Source organism: Aythya ferina (genome assembly GCF_964211825.1).
Source record: "Aythya ferina genome assembly, chromosome: 2".
In the NCBI taxonomy this organism is placed as follows: Eukaryota; Metazoa; Chordata; class Aves; order Anseriformes; family Anatidae; genus Aythya; species Aythya ferina.
The window spans coordinates 140,929,932-140,950,427 of NC_140297.1; the positions used below are offsets into that span (position 1 = coordinate 140,929,932).

A 20,496-nucleotide genomic window follows, 5' to 3' on the forward strand; every position below is an offset into this window, starting at 1 on the left:
GAAACGTAGCTTGTAGTTAATTTAAGTTGCAACATGCATGTAAATTGAGCTTTGTCTCTCTAGTGATGTGCTTGTTGTGCATGTACAAAGATGAGATGAAGAATGTCAGTGAAATCTTCACAGGCTTAAAGTAGATCACTGGCAAACAGAAGACTCTTAAGGTGTAAAACTAAAAGAAAGATAGGGTGAGGAGCCCAGCCAACTTTCCATGGCCTAACTACAGGCAATGTTGATTACACATTCTTGGATTTGTTGGAACTATTGCCTCAGTACTACAAATGGCTTGCATGTAATTAAAATCTCACTAGAACGTTCTTTCTTGATCTGGTAGTTCCGGGGGAAATCAAGAACATTCTACTTATTTTTCACCTTTAATTCCATTTGATGCTGGGTCAGGAAGTGCTGGAATATTCTGGACATTCTATTACATTTGGCTTCTGACAGTATAAGAACATGTGAAACATATCCTGGTATTACTCCAGAATGGTTGACTTTGGAAGGGATTTCTGGAGGTTATCTTGTCCAGTCTCCCTGCTCAAGCAGGATCACTCTAGGTCAGATAGGTACATTAGTAAATATGGCAGGAAATTTTAATAAGGGGAGTTATTTATTGGATATTGTTTTGGCAGAGGAAAAGAATATATATATATTTATTAAGGTGAATTACATTTGACAAGTCTGTTGGGGGAAAGACTTCTGGATTATTTTGTAGATTAGTTCTTTAGTCATATTTTGTCATTATTTCATGATAAACCAATAGAAGTATGTTCTTATTTACATCCTAAAATGATAAAATCTGATAGCTGCTAGAAAAGTTTTCTTTTTTGCATATTGATACAAACAGGAAACATTATGATGTAAGAATACTAACCTGTTTCCATAAATACTAAATGCCATATATAAGGATTTTAAATATAAACTGATAACATTCAGTAATAAAAGTTGATAGTAGTGAATGTGTCATGAAATGTTTCAGTAGCCCTGGCTATCATGGGAGGTTCCAGTTGACTGGCAGCTAGCAAATGTGATGTCCATTTACAAGAAAGGCTGGAAGTGGCACATGGGGACCTACAGGCCTCTCAGTCTGACTTTGGTGCCAAGGAAGGTTATGAAGCAAATCATTTCTAGTGCCATCATGTGGCACATACAGGACAACCAGGTGATTAGGCCCAGTAAGCATGGGTTTATGAAAGGTGGGTCCTGCTTGACAAATCTGATCTCCTTCTATACAAGCTGACATGCTTAAATTAGAATTTTGTAAAGCTTTTGACACTGTTTTCCACAACATTCTTCTGGAGAAACTGGTTCATGGTTTGGACAAGCGTATGCTTTGCTGGTTAAAAAACTGGCTAGGTGGCTGGGCCCAGAGTGTTGTGGTGAATAGAGTTAAATCCAGTTGGAGGCTGGTCACAAGTGGCATCCCCCAGTGCTCAGTATTGGAGTAAGTTCTTTTTACTATCTTTATCAATGATCTGGACAAGGGGATCAAGTGCACCAGCAGTAAGTTTGCAAATGACACCAAGTTGGGCGGGAGAGTTGATCTCTTTCAGGGTAGGAGGGCTCCAGAGGAAACTGGGTAGACTGGATCGATGGGCTGAGGCCAACTGTAAGAGGTTCAACAAGGCTAAGTTCTGGGTCCTGCACTTGGGGCACAACAATACTATGCAATGCTACAGGCTGGGGTTACAGGCAATGCTAATGGCTGGAAAGCTGCCTGGTGGAAAGGGATCTTGGGATATTGTTTGATAGTTGGTTGAATGAGAGCCAGCAGCATGCTCAGGTGGCCAAGAAGGCCAACAGCATCCTGACTTGTATCAGAAATACTGTGGCCAGCAGGACTAGGGAAGTGATTGTCCCCTTGTACTCTTCTGAAACCGTACCTCAGATACAGGGTTCAGTTTTGGGCCCCTCACTACAAGAACATCGAGGCCCTGGAGTCTGTCCAGAGAAGGGCAATGATGCCGGTGAAGGGTCTAGAGAACAAGTCTTATAAGGAGTGGTTGAGGGAAGTGGGGTTACTTAGCCTAGAATAAAGGAGGCTTAAGACCTTATCACTCTCTACAACTACCTCAAAGGAGGTTGTAGGAAGGTGGGGATCAGTCACTGCTCCCAGGCAATAAGCAATAGGACAAAATGGCCTCAAGTTGCGTGAGGTTTAGGTTGGATATTAGGAAAAATTTCTTCACTGAAAGGGTTGTGAGGCATTGGAACAGGCTGCCCAGGGAAATCGTCAATTCACCATCCCTGGAGGTATTCAAAAGATGTGTGGAATGTGGTGCTTAGGGACATGGTTTTGTGGTAGACCTGGCAGTACTTAATGGTTGGACTTGATCTTAGAGGTCCTTTCCAACCTCAAAGATTCTATGATTCTATGAGTAACAAAAACAAAAGAAAATAACAACAACAAAATAGGACTACGGCATTTAATGACATAATAGTCCGTTAATCCTTTTTTAGACAGCACAAACAGTTTCAGATTATTTACAGTAATCTCCAAGATTAGTAAAAATAAACACTTTAAGGTGATGTAGTTGTACTGAACTTTGAAAGGCTTCTTTGAATTAAACTTCTAGCTATCTAGTACTACTAAGGGATCAAAGCATGTTTGAGACAAATACGGAGTTCTAGTTGTAGGCTGAACCTTGTACTTTATGTGAAGATGAAAGTGCTTACTCCTTAACTGAGATGAAAATAGGAAACAACTCTGTTGGATTTCTTTCCTAATAAGCGAAAATCTTGACCAAACTAAAACCAAAAAGTAAGCCAGTGAAGGATAATTTGATAATCAAATTGTAACAGTAGTGGAGCTAGTAAATGTTTAGAGTAAGTAAGTTTACAGAGAAGACTCAGCATGGAATAAGACTGCCTCATTAAATTGGCATGCAGAGCAAGATGTCTGGAAGGGGTTGAAAGTATAGGTGAAAAATGTTTTCAGACTTCCTATTTGCTATTAAAAGGAAGTGGAGATTGGATTATTGACTCATCATCATCATCAAAGCATCCAGTGACCTAATTTGAAGGCGTTGTATTATTCCACAAGTTGGTTCAGCAAAACAACAATCATGATAAGAGTAGATGAGAATGAATTCTTGTTTTGATTTGATGTTTATTGCTTTGAGATTTACATAGCCTCATAATAACACTTACCAGCCATCTGGTTTCTGGAGGAAAAAAAAAAAGTTTTTTTCCTTACTGAAAAGGCTAGGACATAACATGCACCGTTTAAAAGCTCATTGTCTGGAAATGACATAATGACTTTGTGTTTTCAAATTATTAATTAGTGATTAACTCAGAAAACCAGCAGGTTATGACAACTCTAGGGGAAATGCAATGTACTTTGTGCAACCTTGCAATTCCTACAAGTGAGAAATCAAAGTAGTAAAAAATACTAAGCAGGGATATTAAAGAAATCAAATATGCTGTAACATGCACTTTTAGTTTATTTTTTAAAGGGTGTAGTTTGCTTTTTTAATTTGTATTTTTTGGGGTTTATGTACCTATATACATAAAGATATATAAATGTAAATGACATACAAACATCATTTTTGAATAAATGCTATTGTGTATGAGACATGGACTATGGTATGTTTATATAATGTATTCCTAAGACATCATGATGAAAGTCAGATTTTTTGTAGTGATTGTAAAACATATGTGCTGATGAAGCACGGGTTATAGTCCATTATATTTTTCAGTTAACACAGTAATGTAATACTGTTGTTTTAAAAAAATCTTAAAAAAAAAAAAAAAAAAGCACAATACACATTTCATCTGTATGGAGTATTGCTGTAAACTACAGCAACTGTAATTATTGTAACTAATCATAAGTGACAATCTAGTCAGCAAAATGACATCTGAATATTCACAGAAAACAATCTCTGCACTAATATTCCTTGGCTGTGAACCCTCTGGTTGGGGTTGCTTTACACTGGAGGGACCCTGTTGATGCCTGTTCTGTGGCTTGTGGCTAAATACTTCATTTTATTCCACCTGACTTTTCCTAGATTATTCACTTTCTATTAAAAATATGCAGTATTCATTTCTGTTACAATCAGATCTAAAGATTTAGTTCTAATTTGAAACCCTTCAGTTTTGTTCTGCATATTGATAAACTCCATTATGGGATTAAAAATACTGAGTGAATCCCCTGTAGTTATTTCAGATTCAAAGTTCTAAGAATATAAGTAACTAATTACAGAATTCTGTATCTCTTAGATACTGTTAAGTGCTATTTTTATTATATTTTTCAAATTATAAGATCCTTACTGTGTATCTCCTAGACAAAGAGAAATGAGTTTGGTTTAACTTTTTCTCAACTTCTCAACTTTCCTTTGGTGTTATTTCAGAACTAGTGGTTACCAGAAGAAAAAAATAAAAAATAAATATATATATATATATATATTAGGATAAGTCTTGACTGGCCAAGATAAGGATAAAACCTTTTTTTTTGAAACCTTTATTTTAACCTTTTTCCTAGGTTACTAGGAGGAGGAAAAAAAAAAAAAAAAAAAAAAAAAAAAGCATGGTACCTTTTCTGTGTGTCTGTTATATTGCATGTTGTGTTTTAATTTTTTCTTTTAACCATATCATTGATTATAGATTATTTCAGGTGTGCTTACATTTTTACATTTTATTGACCCAAATTGGCACCAAATTCTACATACAGCTTTGATCATGTTATTAGAGATTGAATTTGGGTTGTCTTTAAGGGGTTCCTCCTTCAGCAATATTCTCTGTTTTGCTTATATTGGAAAAGACGGGGGGAAAAAGCAATAATAATTTGAAGAGATATGGTAACATGTAAGAGAAGTCATGTGTTCACTAATGATTTCTGGACCTAAAAAGTCCAGATTCCTTTTTTTCTGCTTTTTTGATTTAATTGCATGATGATGTACAGAGATGAGAGACCAGTTTCCATCTGAGGAAACACGGCTATAAACAAAAGACAAACAAGGAATAATTTGCAGCTACATACAAAAATAGAAAATATTAAATAAACAGAAGAAAAAAGACCTTTAGTTTTCTATAGCAGTATAGGGTGGCTTTCCTTTATGGGGAAAAATTTGAGTATTTTGTCTTGAAACTGGGGATACAAAATTACAGTGAGTAATGAGTATGTATTCCTCTGATCCCTTAATGTACTTGATGTGTGGTTCTTCTTTCATTGTCACTAACATGCTGGCCATTAAATACACTGCTGCAGCAGCATTAGTAGCTTCAAAGTGCTCCTACTTGCATCGCATTTTTCCCTCTATCAGGTGAGTGAGAACAGTGATTAGCAAGTACCAGTATCTGTCACTCACTCCTCCTGTGATTGCCAGAGAAGTACTGTTTGGAGTAAGGGCCACAAAACTACTGTAGTTGGAGGCAGAGTGAACTCTGGCATCCTCCATTGCTCTGAAAAGCTTTATGTAAGATAAAATTTGTCTTGTTTAGAGTATGGTGCTTTGCCATAGACTTGGGGAAGGCTTTAAAGAAAGGCTTCCTCAGTAACAGGCAGTATGTTACATATTGGAGATCCTGAATAGTCGTAGTAGGACACATGAAGTTCCTGTTGCTTGCTGGTATCGCAGTTCACTATGTCTGCAGGAAACAATCACTATTGCACCTTTCATTTTCATATATATTATGTCCATGGTTGGAAAATGCTAAAGAAGGGAATTTCCTTTATTGGAATGGTGAATTATCAAATCTTAGAATACCTTACCTGGGAAAACAAGAAAACATTATGAACATTTATTGTTTGTTTGTTTAAAAAAAATCCAAATTTCTGATACATTTTGTCCTCATTTATAGAAATCAATGGCTCTACTCATAGACAAGGTATCAAATATTTGAACTTTTATAATACAGATATAAATAATTTTATTCATCTTAGAATAAACGGTAAGAACCATCTTCTTACAAACTGTTTTTTTTTTTGTTTGTTTGTTTGTTTTTTTGCCTTCTCTTTTATTATTTTTAAAGCCTGTGAATTTAAACAGTATTTTCATACATATTTATTTAACTGCAGCAATCCACTTGAATTGGATAATATTTGTATCGTTATTAGCCATGTATCATGGGGCAAATTATATTGCCAGTATTTTGAGTTAGATTGCCAACAGTTTCACGAATTAGTTTGTAAAAGTTAGCAGATACAAATCATACAGAAATAAATGATGGGTTTAAAAACTATAAAATAATCCAGGGAAAAAATGCTTCAGGGAGAATATTTTTGTATAAGCAAAGAGGGAATAATTCTTTGTTCCTATGTTACATTTAAGAAAACCACTGATAAACTACCATTGCAAAATTACTCCTAATGTAGACGATTATCTACAGGCATCATGGATCTGTCTCTGAGATCTCTATGACCAGCCTCCTGTTTGCTTTGCAGGCTTTAGTTAACAGTTCCCTTCAAGAAAAGTGGTGCATTGTGGTACTGCACTGTTTCTATGCTGCTGCATAGATTTTTAGTAGGGCTCTGAGTCAGAATACTCATCCTGTCACCTCTGTTGTTCTTTTCCTCCTTTCATACAATCAGAAATACAAAGAACAGCATCTACTAAGGAGCTTCCCCTTTGATGTTGTTACAACAGTAGGTAGAAGAAAGACAACTATGGCAGAAAGTAGGTCCTCTTCTCACTCTGTATCTTTGACAACATCTCTCTGAAAAAAATTGCTCCTCCTTATTTCTTTTGTTATATCTCTAGTGTACAAGAAGATAAAATCTTGACTGGCTGAGATGCCATCTTCTAACAAGCTCTTCCAGAGAAGAGTCCATTGTCAATGTTCTAGGGAGTAAGTGCTGCTGATTAAAAGAGTGATCAAGATGGGACAGCAGTAGGAGGAACAGGGCTATGACAATTTGTGGGTGCACTTTATAAAATTAGTGGCAAGTGTAACTATTTTGTCATAGATAACACCTGTTAATAATGATATTTTAAACTTTTTAGTGATTATTTTGGTTTTCTTGCTCTCTAATACAATAACACAATGCTTGTTATTTATTTATTTATTTATAAACTGAAGTGACAAACCTGTACTAAATAGTCCAGACAGTTGGAAAAACATATTTAAAAAATAGCTTATGCAGTTTAATGTGTACATAGTCACAGAATGTGTGTTCTTTGGTGCTCACTTCACTGCTTCACTGCTCTGCACCGAAGGATGAGGCCTTGACTATGTCAAAATATTTCAAATTGGGAAACTTGCATCAATGAACTACTTGAGTGAAATAATTGTGGTGGTAGAGAAATGTGGTGTTTTTTTTTATTTATTTATTTTTTATTTTTTTTTTTATTGCGAGCTAAATTCCTGTGGGAAAAGAAAAACAAAACAAAACTAAAAACTTTTTTAGCCTTTAAGATAGGCTTTGTCAACTTGTCTTATTTACACTGCATGGATTAAAACCAAAGTGGACTCAGGAAATTACTCTAAGTGCACACTTAATAGTAGCAAATTCTGTAGCAACAGAATCATAGAATGGCTTTTGTTGAGAGGGACCTTAAAGACCATCCAGTTCCAACCCCCCTGCCATGGACAGGAATGCCAGCCACTGGATCTGGTTGCTCAAAACCCTATCCAACCTCATAGTGAACATCCACAATTTCTCTGGGCAACCAGTTCCAGTGTCTCACCTCCCTCTTAGATTAGAGGTTAGGAGGAAATTCTTTACTAAATCTCCACTCATGGAGTTTAAAACCATTTCCCTTGTCCTATCACTATGTGCCTGAGAAAAATGTCACTCTCCATCTTTCTTATAAGCTCCCTTTAAATATTGAAAAGCTGCAATGAGGTCTCCCAAGAGCTTTCTCTTCTCTAGGCTGAACATTCACAGAATTTCTAGGTTGGAAGAGACCTCAAGATCATCGAGTCCAACCTCTGACCTAACGCTAGCAGTCCCCACTAAACCATATCCCTAAGCTCTACATCTAAACGCCTTTTGAAGACTTCCAGGGATGGTGACTCCACCACCTCCCTGGGCAGCCTGTTCCAATGCCTCACAACCCTTTCAGTAAAGAAGTTCTTCCTAACATCTAACCTAAAACTCCCCTGGCTCAACTTAAGCCCATTCCCCCTCGTCCTGTCACCAGGCACGTGGGAGAACAGACCAACCCCCACCTCGCTACAGCCTCCCTTGAGGTACCTAAAAAGAGCGATAAGGTTGCCCCTGAGCCTTCTCTTCTCCAGGCTGAACAAGCCCAGCTCCCTCAGCCGCTCCTCGTAGGACTTGTTCTCCAGACCCCTCACCAGCTTTGTCGCCCTTCTCTGCACCCGCTCAAGCACCTCGATGTCCTTCTTGTAGCGAGGGGCCCAAAACTGAACACAGTACTCGAGGTGCGGCCTCACCAGAGCCGAGTACAGGGGGACGATCACCTCCCTAGCCCTGCTGGTCACACTGTTCCTGGTACAAGCCAGGATGCCGTTGGCCTTCTTGGCCACCTGAGCACACTGCTGGCTCATATTCAGCCAACTATCCACCATCACTCCCAGGTCCTTCTCTGCCTGGCAGCTCTCCAACCATTCCTCTCCCAGCCTGTAGCTCTGCTTGGGGTTATTGCGCCCCAGGTGCAGGACCCGGCACTTGGCCTTGTTGAACTTCATGCAGTTGACCTCAACCCATTGGTGCAGCCTATCCAGATCCTCCTGCAGAGCTTTCCTACCCTCAAGTAGATTGACACACGCACCTTACTTGGTGTCATCTGCAGCTCTCTCAGAATTTCTTCATAGGAGAGATGCTCCAGCCCTCTGAGCATCTTCCTGGCCCTCCTGTGGACCTGTTCGAACAGACCTACATCCTTTTTGTGCTGGGGGATGCAGCACTCCAAACGGGGCATCATGAGGTCAGAGCAGAGGGGGACAATCACTTCCCTCAACCTGCTGGCCTCTGTTGATGCAGCCCAGGATGCAGTTGTCTACCTGGGCTGCAAGCACGCACTGCTGACTTTTCATCCACTAGAACTCTCCTTCTCTGCATGACTGCTCTCAATGAGCTCTTTTCCCAGTCTGTCCTCATGTCTGGGATTGCCCTGACCCAGGTGCAACACCTTGCATTTGGACATGTTGAACCTCGTTACATTCACATGGGTCTACTTCTCAAGCTTGTCCAGGTCCTTTTGGATGGCATCCCTCCCTTCTGTTGTATCAACTGTGCCACTCATTTTGGCGTCATTTGCAAACTTGCCAAGGGTGCACTCGGTACCACTGTCTATATCATTGATAAAGATATTAAATAGACAGTTTTACACTGAGAGACACCACTCATCACTGGCCTTCACCTGGACAAAGAGCCATTATCCACCACTCTCTGGGTGTGCCTGTCAAGCCAATTACTTATCCACTGAATGGTCCACCCTTTAAATCCACCTCGTTCTGATATGAAGATTGGAATGTCAAGTGGCACCATGTCAAAGGCCTTGCAGAAGTCCAGGTGGATGACATTGGTCATTCTTCCCTTGTCAAGTGATGCAGTCACTCCATCATAGAAGGCCACCAGATTGGTCAGGCACAATTTGCCCCTGGTGAAGGCATGCTGACTGTCTTAAATGACCTCCTTGTCCTGCATGTGCCTTGACATTGCTTCCAGGAGGATCTGCTCCATGATCTTCACAAGCACAGAGGTGAGGCTCACTGGTCTGTAGTTGGCTGGGTCTTCCTTTCTATCCTTTTAAAAATGGGATTGTTTTTCCTATTTTCCAGTCATGAGGGACTTCACCTGGCTGCTATGACTTTTCAAATATGCTGAAGAGAGGCTGGGCAACTACATCATCCAGTTCCCTCAGGACACTGGAATGCCCCATAGATTTGGACCTGTTCAGTTTCATCGGGTAGTCTCAAACATGCTTTTCACTTACAGTTAGAGGGACATTGCTCCCCCAGCCCTCATCTACAGGTTCGGGGACTTGAGAGACTTGTGAAGGCTGACTGGCAATGAAGACTGGAGTAAAAATGTTGTTGAATACCTCAGCCTTCTCCATGTCTGTCATTACCAGTTCTCCCTTGCTGTTTATCAGAGGGGGTATATTCTCCTTGGCCTTTATTTTCTGAACAATGTACCTTTAGAATACCTTCTTGGTATTAATTATGTGTTGTCTCAAGCTTCTCTGGTAAATCTAGCAAAAGTTGCTGGTGAGACTGAGGTGTGTTGTTGGTCTACCTTGGGTGAGGGATCAATGGGAGCAAACATCTGGCTTCCCAGGGACATAAAAAGGTCTGTAGGGAATCCTACAAAAAAGTTTTTGAAAATTTGTAGGACTAAGGCCCATAACTTGCTGAGAGATGTAATACAGTTCTACTGCACATAGAGGAGTTGGGAAACTTTTGAAGTTAGAACCTAATTTGCTATTTTACTTGTATATTCAGCAAGAAAAACAGTGGCTGAACCAGGATCAATGACCGCACAATGGGTACTTAAAGATGCAAAACACGTTGGCCCTTCTTTTCTAGTTTAAATCTCTATATTTCAGTTACCTGAGAGCAAAACCAAATAATATTATTTCTGTTATTTTTTGAAATGATGCGAATACATCATAATTAATTTAAAAAAAAAAAAGAGAAAAAAAGAAAAAAAAAAGATAAAAAACACCAGACTTTCGAAGATGAAATTTCTACTGACACTTTTTGTTCAGAAGGCTGAAAAATGTCATTAATTCTAGAAGATCCAGATAACCTTCTGTTTCATTCTTTATTGAAATACTTTGCAGGTTTTATTTCAGTACAATTGCATGGGATCAATTAAGATCCCGCTGGATTCATACCCTTCACTGCTACCAGCTTTGAGGTCACATTGGCATCATAATACCAAGGAAGTTGCTATTAAAAATTCCACTGGCTCTTATTCCTGGGAGTAGAATTACAGAATGAAATTGCAACTATTAAGTCTTTTATACTGTCACTGTCTGATTTTATTTTAAGAAAAAAAAAAAAAAAAAGAAAGAAAAAAAAAAAAACAAACAAAGGTTATTAAGGTTATTCCCTATGGTATTTATAGACATACCTGGAAAAATCCTTATCTTGAGAGTTTTGTAGTAAGGTGACACTTTGACAGGTGGGAAGGTTGGAGGGGAAGATTCTGTAAGTGCCTTTCATCTTATTTCAAAACAATTTAAGTTCTTTGGAAAAAAATGATACCCTTCATTTGGTAAATGAGTATGATTAGCTCTACCTGTGTTACAGTTTGTGTAATAACAGTACTACACACCACTTACCGTTTCTTCATATTCTTTCTGTTCATTTTGAGGTAAAATTGATAAACCCCCAGGTTCATCTGCAGAGTAGATATATATTTCTTGGCTCATATGAACCAGAAAAGGTTTACTTTAAAGGAAGAAACTGTGACTCTTTTATGGATAAAGGTAGCACTAGTCCACTATTTCAACATGAGCCCACGCTTGAAATCTGGGGTCTGTAATTTATTTGCCAAGGTCTTAAAGCTCATTTTCCATGGACATATTTAATTTTTCCTATGCAAATGAAACTTTGGTATTCACAGTACACATGCATAGTATTTTCTTTAAACTATGTTTCCATAAACATGTTTTGAATTGTCACTTTTTTTATCATTTCCCTTTTATTGATTAGAAATATTCTGGCCTTGGCTCTAAGAGCAAACTGACTATAGGCACTTGCAGTTTTGTTGTGGCCTCTTGGATAATACTATGAGAAAAGAAGATGAGCATAAATGAAAGTGAAGTTCCAAATTACTGGAACATTTAAAGGTCTTTGAAAAGTTTATACACAAGCACAGTTAATACAGTCATGCACTGAAGTGCCAAAAGACCTAGCAGAGAAGAATATTAATCTACTTTTGTAAAATCAAAGGGTTCATATTTTTTGCTGTAAAGAAATAATTTGAATAAAATTTGACCCTTTCTACAATAGTCTGTGGGTCAAATTGAACCTACTATTAAAATTCTCTAATATCTTTCTTGTATTAGCATTTCAAAACTCAATTTAAATATTCACAGAGCTCCTTTTTTTTAATAAACTTAACAAAATTCAGGTAATTTCCTTCAACTTTCTTGATTGAAGGAAGGCAGTAGGTGCAGATATAAAAAAGATGTACAGCTACGAGCAAAACCTGAAATCAATTATATATAAGAAATAACATAACACATGGAAAGAAATTAATCAAAAGGAAGAATTTCTGCTATATGATTTTCTTGGTCTGCTACCTGCAGGCAAGGAACGTAAATGAAAAAAAAAAAAAAAATAAAAAAAATCAGCATTCTTCTTACAGATAAGGGGAAAATTAATAAAAATGTTTCCTTCCTACCAGATCCCCTGATGCAACTTATGTTAAAAGTGAGTGGCTGCAGGAAGAACTTGCACATATAAAAATAACTCCTTTTTTTATTTTTTTTTTTTCCTCCACAGAAATATACTTTATTCTTGTTGTTAAGCTCAATTACATCAGGTTGGTGTGGATTTATACTGTCCAAAGAGCAGCTCTTTTCCATTCCTTTTTCTATTAAGTTGGTCATTAAATCATGCTTACAAAGTTTCTACCAGTCTGAAAGTAAGAGATGGTTTATTCTGCTATGATGCCACAATTAAAATGTAACGAATAGCTCACAAATTGGTGCAATCTTTCAATCTGGGCAAAACTTTTTTTCAGCCAATTTACATAACAGACTGGAGACATTCAATGGGCACAGGTAACATTGTGTCTGTTGAGTATAGCTGTAAACATGTGATATGAATTACCAAAATAACTTAGTTTAGCTAAATAGAAAACTCAGTGGACTGAAGAGGGAAGCATTTCTTTAAAAGTGGGAGTGGTTTGACAAATATTGGCCTTCTTAAGAAGTATATTTACATTTTTCTCTAAACTGATTAGTGCTTCAGTTTGTGCTTCAGTCACCTACTGCCAACAGCATGCTTATGTTTTAAACTATTCCTGCAGCAGTCAGTTTGTCAAGATTAGGTATTGCCATCTAATGTCAACCAGAAGTGTGTTTAGGAACCTCTCTTGGCCCTTCCTCTCTGTTCTGGAATTACGTAAGGAAAATATTTTCAGTTCTCACAAGGAGGAAGGGAGAGGCGGTAGTTTTTACAATGAAAATTGGAATCACTGCGAACTAAAAGCTAAGAGAAAGAGAAGTAATGTGGGCTGGACAGTCATGGGGTCATGTGGCTGGTGCAGGGAGAAAGTGCATAGGAAAGCTTTTGTTATCATTTTCTTTTATTATCATTTATTATGTCATTTGGAGCACTGTTGTGTGCTTCCATTTCTACAATTTATCCATGCAGTTGCAGTTGGAGTTTCTCCTTCTGAAAGTCTCAGTGATTAAACAATATCTGATAGTCCTAGTGCTTTGAAAGAAACTGAAAATTTATTTTGATTACATCAGCATGTATTCTTGTCCCTTATTTTATTGTTCTGTGTTTCTACCCTGGTTGAACATACAGGGCCTGAAATATCTGATCCTGTACACTAAAAAAAAAAATAAAAATAAATCTACAGAATGCAAGAGAAAGCCAGTTTCCCAGAGAGGGAACCTGAGAGAACTTTTTGGGTAGTAGCATAAAATTTCTTCCTCAAGAAGTTGTACTGCTTCTGTTGCTGTTGATGTTGTTTAGATTGCTGTTAAACTTGTCTTTAGGCTGTTTTAAAAGTACAGTGATTGGAAAAAACAATTCCTTTGAGTTAATTAAAAGACTGAAGAGGTAGCTAAGAAGTCCTGTACAGAAATTTTCCCAGGAGGAGGGTAACTCTGAATGACCATGAAATGTCTTCACCCTCACTGCCATATGAAAAATGGAATAAAGTGCACCCTTTTTTGTTCTCAGTGTTCCTGACTGAATTTTTAGGAAAAAGATCCCTGTGTATCTTCTGCATGTGAATCAATATAAAGCGTTTGCCTGCTGGTTTTCTTAAGTCACTGTATTTGGAAGAAAACCTTGTTGAAAGAGGAGACAGATGGATTGATTTTTCTGCAGCTTTGCCCTCTGTAGTCATAGAGCATTGCATACCTGAGTTTTACTGTAAGCTGATGATAATCCTTGTGTGGCAGCATGTTTTCGTAGGAAATACTGGATAGGCTGTGCAGAACATGCAAAATGCATGATGTTGATCCAATGAATTTCAGGCCTCTCTGATTTATCTGAGTTGTTATTATTTAATGCTACTACTACTAATTATACTCATTAACGTCTCCCCAGCCACTCACTGTCAAGTATTGTAAGATTTCTGAAGCATTCTTATTTTATTAAGAGAACTGATTTATGTTGCTGCTTTGGGAATGCAAGAGAATACTGGTAGGTGGGAAGGAAGCTAACCACTTAACATTTCCATGAGATAATTATTTCAATGAAACTTTCCCACAGGAGGGTACAAGCATTTTAAGCTCAAAACACTGAAAAGGAAAGCATATAAGCATGTGGTTAATTTGAGCATGCGTTAAAGTGGTTTCATTTACAGAGAATTCTGATGAATTTGACTGTGATAAATGATTAAAAAACTTCCCCAGTTTAGTGCTATTGAATTTAAATTATTTCATTATGGTTATACTACCATAAAACTAGAGTCATGCATTGCTGCATGAAGACTAACATCCACAATAGGTCTAAAGCTCAGATTTGTCTTCAGAGGAGTGTTTAGCAAAAGATTATTTTGTTAAGGGGGTGTAAACCCTTTTAGGTCCTTCATTCTCACATTTTTCCATGCTGTTAAAATGCTTACAGCTGTTTTGTTTTGTTTTTGCTACATATGGTCTATCCTTTAGAGTGTTGAGGTATCATCTATTTCTTATTGTGTAGAGTAAAAATTGCCACTTAGCTAGCTATCTTTGTATGTTTGTATGTGTATTTTTACATTTATATGATTATTTAAGAAATATTTTTTCAAGCGTTTAATATATTAATAGTTCTAAAATATATATGTGCCTGAGTATCTGCAAATTTGGTACAAATTAGGGAGTTCAGATTTCCCCACACTGCACTGCCAAGTGGCCTCAATCAGAAGTAATTTTCTCCATGAAGGCACATGCAGTTCACTCGTCAGCCTCTCCTCAGTAGACACTGTTATTTGTATCAAATTATGCGTGGTGATTTTTTGAAGTGGACTACTGTGTCCACTAAGCCATACAGTCTTCTACCGTATTCATTTCTTCATTGCTGTCAGTAATTGTAATGTTTTCTACTGCCATTTGTTTATCTATTTTATTAAAAATAAACAAACAAACGAATGGATTTATTGTCATAAAAATAAATATTAATAAAATAGAGTAAGTACCAAGTGAATAAATAAACTATCAAATCCACCAGAATCCAGAATCTCTGGTGTTGTGTGCAATACAGGTGTTTGCTTCTTTTATGAAGGAATATTTTTCTCAGGCTTTGTGAGAAGTACAGAATGAAGTAATGGAACCTTCATTTGTCTTCAGTACCCCCATATAAGATTAGAAATTAAGCTTTTTATCTAGTGCTTTTGGAAATTGTTAACTGTTTATGATTTATCTAGTTAATCTGAAGCATTTCAGATTCACCTCTCTTTACACAACATCAGATTCTTTCACAAAGCAGGCAAAGAACTGTTGAAATGAGAATAGAAGACATTTTGATGGTCTCTCTGGAATTAACAATTCCCCTAAACTCTTACACCATCCCAGTTTGAAATTTTGCTCTTTTATCTCAGAGCTGTTCCCTGTCAGATCACTGTGACACTCAGATGAATTTCCATGGCAGGAATTATTTGGATTTGCATTGCTCTGTCATTATGGCAGTGTTTTGTTGTAATGTCATGCTTAATCAGCAGTTACTGGAAAACATTTTTCAGCAGAACAGGGATAAGAACTTGAACCTGTTCCAGTTTAAATTAAAGCAGACATCATACACATGTGCCATAGGTGCAACATGGTTGGTATAAGTAATGCATGTACCACTATTAAAGTCAATCAACAATTTAAAAGAAATACAGAACATAAAGTGTAGTACTGAAGTATACGGTATAGTATACTTAATTAAGTATACTTAATTACTGTAGTATATTGTAGTATATATGCTACTAAAGATTAAGCTGTACTTAGACCGTTTAAGGTAATATATCAAAATAATAACAACTGGAAAAAGAACCTATCAGAGAAAATGAAAGAAACTTTTTTATAAAGGCTTTTTTTTTTTTCTTTCTATATGTCTTCTGCATTTTAAAATATTCGACATTTGTGAAAAAGTTCAGCAGACAGAGTAGATTGTCCTCTAGAAAGATGAGTTAGAAAACTTTGAAAAAACTACCTTTACATTTTTGAACCAGAGAACTTCAGGTTCTCTTTAGTAATACTTCAGTTGATTTGATTTACCAATATCAGTATGAGGCTGCTTGAAACACATGGCCAAATTAGGTGAACATAAGCATGCAAATGTATGTATGTTTTTACATTAGTCCAAAATATATAATTCCATTAATTTTTTTACTGTGAGATTCTGATTGTTATTTTTTTATTCAAATGCACCATCTATTTATGTGCAAATAATGGCAGAATAGTCAGGAATAGAAAGTTTAATCTGTTTTTATTGATTAGTAAGTGGCTTTTGATTTTACTGTTTTCTTTAACTCTGTGCTTCAGTGGTAATTAAAAATAACCACAGAAATCAGGCATAAATATTTCAGTTTACATGAAACTAGCAACCAAGTGATACTTAATTTGGCTATTGTCCTTATGGACTAGTTTTACTCGTAAAATAATGCCTTTTTCTTTAGTTAGTTCTATTAAAGTCATCAGTTTACAGGTTGGAGCATGAACAGAGTGCGTTGGAATCCTTAAAAAATAGAAGAAAACTTGATAGGAATAAGACAGGTTTCATCCCAAGGATCGGGTGGCAGATGTATGAATTAGACAAGGTGGCAGCAGCAGCATGAAACTTAGAAAAATATTTATGCACTGATCGCTCCATTGCAGCAAAAGTATTGCTGTTTTTCAGAGTGCAGCATCTGATGTCAGCCACTGATCTAAACCATTATGGAAAGCTCTGTCTGATCCATGCCCATACACAACTGGATAAACACCCCTGTTTTTTACATGTAGGCTAGCATATCTGAAACAAAACCTAGTATAGATGCAAAAAGACATCTGAACTTGTTTAGATATGACAAAATTTACATTTATGCATACAAATGCTAAGATGTTACTGTTACGAAATGTTACATACATATTCATACGTATGATGTGTCCATGAAAGCACTCTCCAATCGTTTCTTTAGCCTGAGATTTGTTTGAAAAATTAAGTCCCAGTTCTCAAATTGGGGAGGTTTATCAACCTGCTCTGTGGGTTGGTTCATACATTGGTTTCCTTCTGCCTTCTTGGAAGCAGTGTCAATGGCAATTATAAGGTGTGTTTCCATGACTGCTGCAAATGATAGCATACCCACTGGACTTTTGTTATTTTCTTAATTAACGTACAGTTATTATTAGCGTGCTGATTATGTCCTAGTGACCTGATCAAACAAACTGGTTTAACATCTAGAAACAAACCAAAATGTCTTATACACCTGCCAACTGGATTACTTGCACATACTTCTATGCTGAATTTTGCAAGACACATTTAAAAAGACAAATGACAAAGAGTGAGTCATTCAGGAAGAGGTCAACTTTCACTGAAATGTGTAGGTTATGTTTTATAAACTTATAAATGAAGTTAATATCTTTTCCCTGGATTAAAAATACGTGAAAAAAATATTGAGGGAGTATGGCTGCTTTTGAGATGATGTAGAAAATGGTATTTATCCATCTTTATACCTGGCAGAAATTTCCATTTCCCTAAAATAGCTTATTTTTTTGTTTCATTGTGTGCCTCCCTTCTATTTTATTTATACAGATGCTTCTAGGAGTACACACCAGTAAATGGCCCTACAGACAGTGTCATATATTAATAAAATCATGAGATCTGGAAGGTATTTTTGATGGTCATTCAGATGCTCTTGTGCTTTCATTTCTGAAATGGAACTGGACATATTTGAGGAGCCCAAACTGCCCGTATTTAGATGCAGCACATTGCTCACGGCTCTTCCAGTGCGTGCTTTGTTCTCAATTCTGTGCACTGTGATATCCACTCTTCATTCTGTGTGCATATTCAATTGCTGGATTTTTTCCCAACATGGCTAGAAAGTGCAATTAACAGTAATGGATACTTTGACAGTGGGAATCTTTATTTCTTCAGCCATAATAATAACCCCTTATTTTAGGAGATATATTGTTGAATGATAGCTTGCATTGGTGAGTATGGGTCCACAAAAGTGGGTTCATTTGGTCAGATTCTCAGCTGGCATAAATAGTTATATTTCCATGAAAGATAGTAAGCTATATTAATTTATGGAATCCCAGCTGGGAATCTCAGTCAATTACAGTAAAAAGTAACCATCATATTCCTCTGAAGCAAGAATTATGCTAAAGTGAATTTTGCTGTTTTAATAAATGTTGGTAGTCCCTGGTTCATAATAAATTACATAAAATTAGAGTGTAGTCAATATTTGATTTCTTTTAAAAATTTATCTCTCTCTTTTAATCGAGTGCAACAGAATCATTTACGTATTGTATATCAATGTGATAGATTATGTAGGAATAGTGTATTTAATACTGGAAAACTATAATATAAATACAAATTACATTTTTTTTCATTAGCTAGCTAGCTTTCATTTCAAGGAAGAAATACTCAGTCAATTATAAATGAGACTGTGCTTTCATTGGAGAGTGAAATAAGTATTTTTTTTTTCAAGCCTCAAACACGTATAATGAAATCCCTCTTTTGAAATCCAGTCTTAAGATGGATTTTGAAACATACTGACATTTAATAAAATCTTAGTTAAATTCAAATATGTTTAGTTCTTTCATATCTCTATTTAAATCTAAGGTGAAATTCTACACCTGCACAGGAGATGTCTTTAGCAAATAGTTGCTGTTAACCAATGGCTGTGAAGTGTGTATATAAGAGAGAAGAAATTTTAATTTTGGAGTACATTCCGACTGGTAATCTGCGAGTTATGTATTACAGATCTACAAGACGCTTTCTCTTCAAAAGGCTTTGTAAGAGTGGGATGTTTAGGTATCTAGGAGAATCAAAGACTAGCTGCCATTTCAAATTCAGACTCATGCCCTGCTCTTGTGACTGCCATGTGTTGTCGTAGCCCACAGCTAGCAGTTTACCACACTCGTTGTTTGGCCTCTGTAAAAGGAAATGAAATAATAGTTTGTCTGAGTCTCACCTATTGACTGGTAGTCTATTAAAGTCTAGCAAATGGATGGTCGCAGAGAATATGAAGCTCTTTTTACACTCCTTCGGGTGCTGGTTGAAGGAAAATAGCAGAATAAGATGAAGTTTATATTGTCAATACCTTTATACTAATTTACTGTCATCTGTACTGCTAACTCTGGAAATGAAGCTTGTGAAGGGAGTCTATTAAGTACTGTAACTCAGCATCAAAAAACAATGACTAACAATCAACAAGAGAAGGCTCTTGACTGTTTACATGGTTTTACAAAAACAGCTTTGATTTCCATTGTTAAAAGTGTCTGCTTTTAATACTACAGCATGATGAATAATGAAAAAAGATGTGCGAGTATTATTAATACATATTGTTAATAACACTTTGCATATTATGAAGTCCTCAGTTAGGAAAACAATCACTTTTAATTTCAATGTCAATTAACCATTATTTGGTCAATTCTAATAAATGCTGAAAACAGCTGTGGAAGAAAGAACTAGCTAAAGACCTGTGGTTATAAGTTCACTAAGGTTTTATTTCAAATTGTCCTTTTAGATGGTTTTGCCACAGTGTTCCTGATTCTTTTTAAAGGGCCCCTTGAGGATGCCATTGAGGATGAAGAAGAAGAATGCCTGTCTGAAGAAAATGATACTGTCTCAAAAGAAGACTTTCCATTGGAGGAAAGCTTTTCTGCAGAGTTTGAGCCTGAAAATCTGAGCTGCGAAGAAGTGGAATACTTTTGTAATAAAGGTAATCATTGTAGCCCACCTCCTGAGGGACTTCTGGCAGAACTGTGTCCAATTGGCCAAAAAGCTTCTTCTTTTGGTTTAAAAAGTATAAAAAGACCTATTAATTTGATACCTTAAAAACAGGAAAATTGTGACTTGTGGAGGTTAGCCTGCTAAATGGTAAATATTTAAATGTGATGGAAGATTTACTTTGCAGGGAGGTGTATCGTCTTGCCTTTAATGTTTTCTTCCAAGAATGTTATTTTCTATGTATTTAACTGTAGAGAACAGGTCTCAGAAGTCAATTATTATCAGATCTGAAGCTAGCAATGCAGCATGTCTGTTCATTGCTTCTTTGCCTAGGAAACATTGCTAGAAAAACAGATTGTGTCTGTAGATTCTAGGATTAAAATAGAGCTTATTATAGAACTTATTATGCATGGTGGAAAACTAGTGATTTGTGAAAGGATAACTTTTAAAGTTGCAGATGCCTTTTTGATGCATTCTTTACTTGCAAATTATTGAAGATATATATATTTTAGCATAAACCACTCCAGCTTATTCCTACCCAATGTTCAGTCTTCA

The 20,496-nt window shown here is 36.6% G+C and overlaps 1 protein-coding gene across 3 annotated transcripts in view; it reads left to right on the forward strand.

The window, feature by feature from the left end:
- Positions 1–20,496, forward strand: part of ZFPM2 (zinc finger protein, FOG family member 2) — a 321,808-nt gene that overhangs the window by 51,745 nt on the left and 249,567 nt on the right. The window contains exon 2 of one of the 3 annotated variants that reach the window (XM_084511800.1): positions 19,775–19,933. The exons of 1 other annotated variant lie outside the window; for it this stretch is intronic. In XM_084511800.1, the coding sequence (XP_084367926.1) occupies positions 19,775–19,933 (159 nt within the window). Of the gene's footprint in view, positions 1–19,774; positions 19,934–20,496 lie in introns of those variants that run through there. One more of the 3 variants, XM_084511802.1, reaches the window with a different exon arrangement.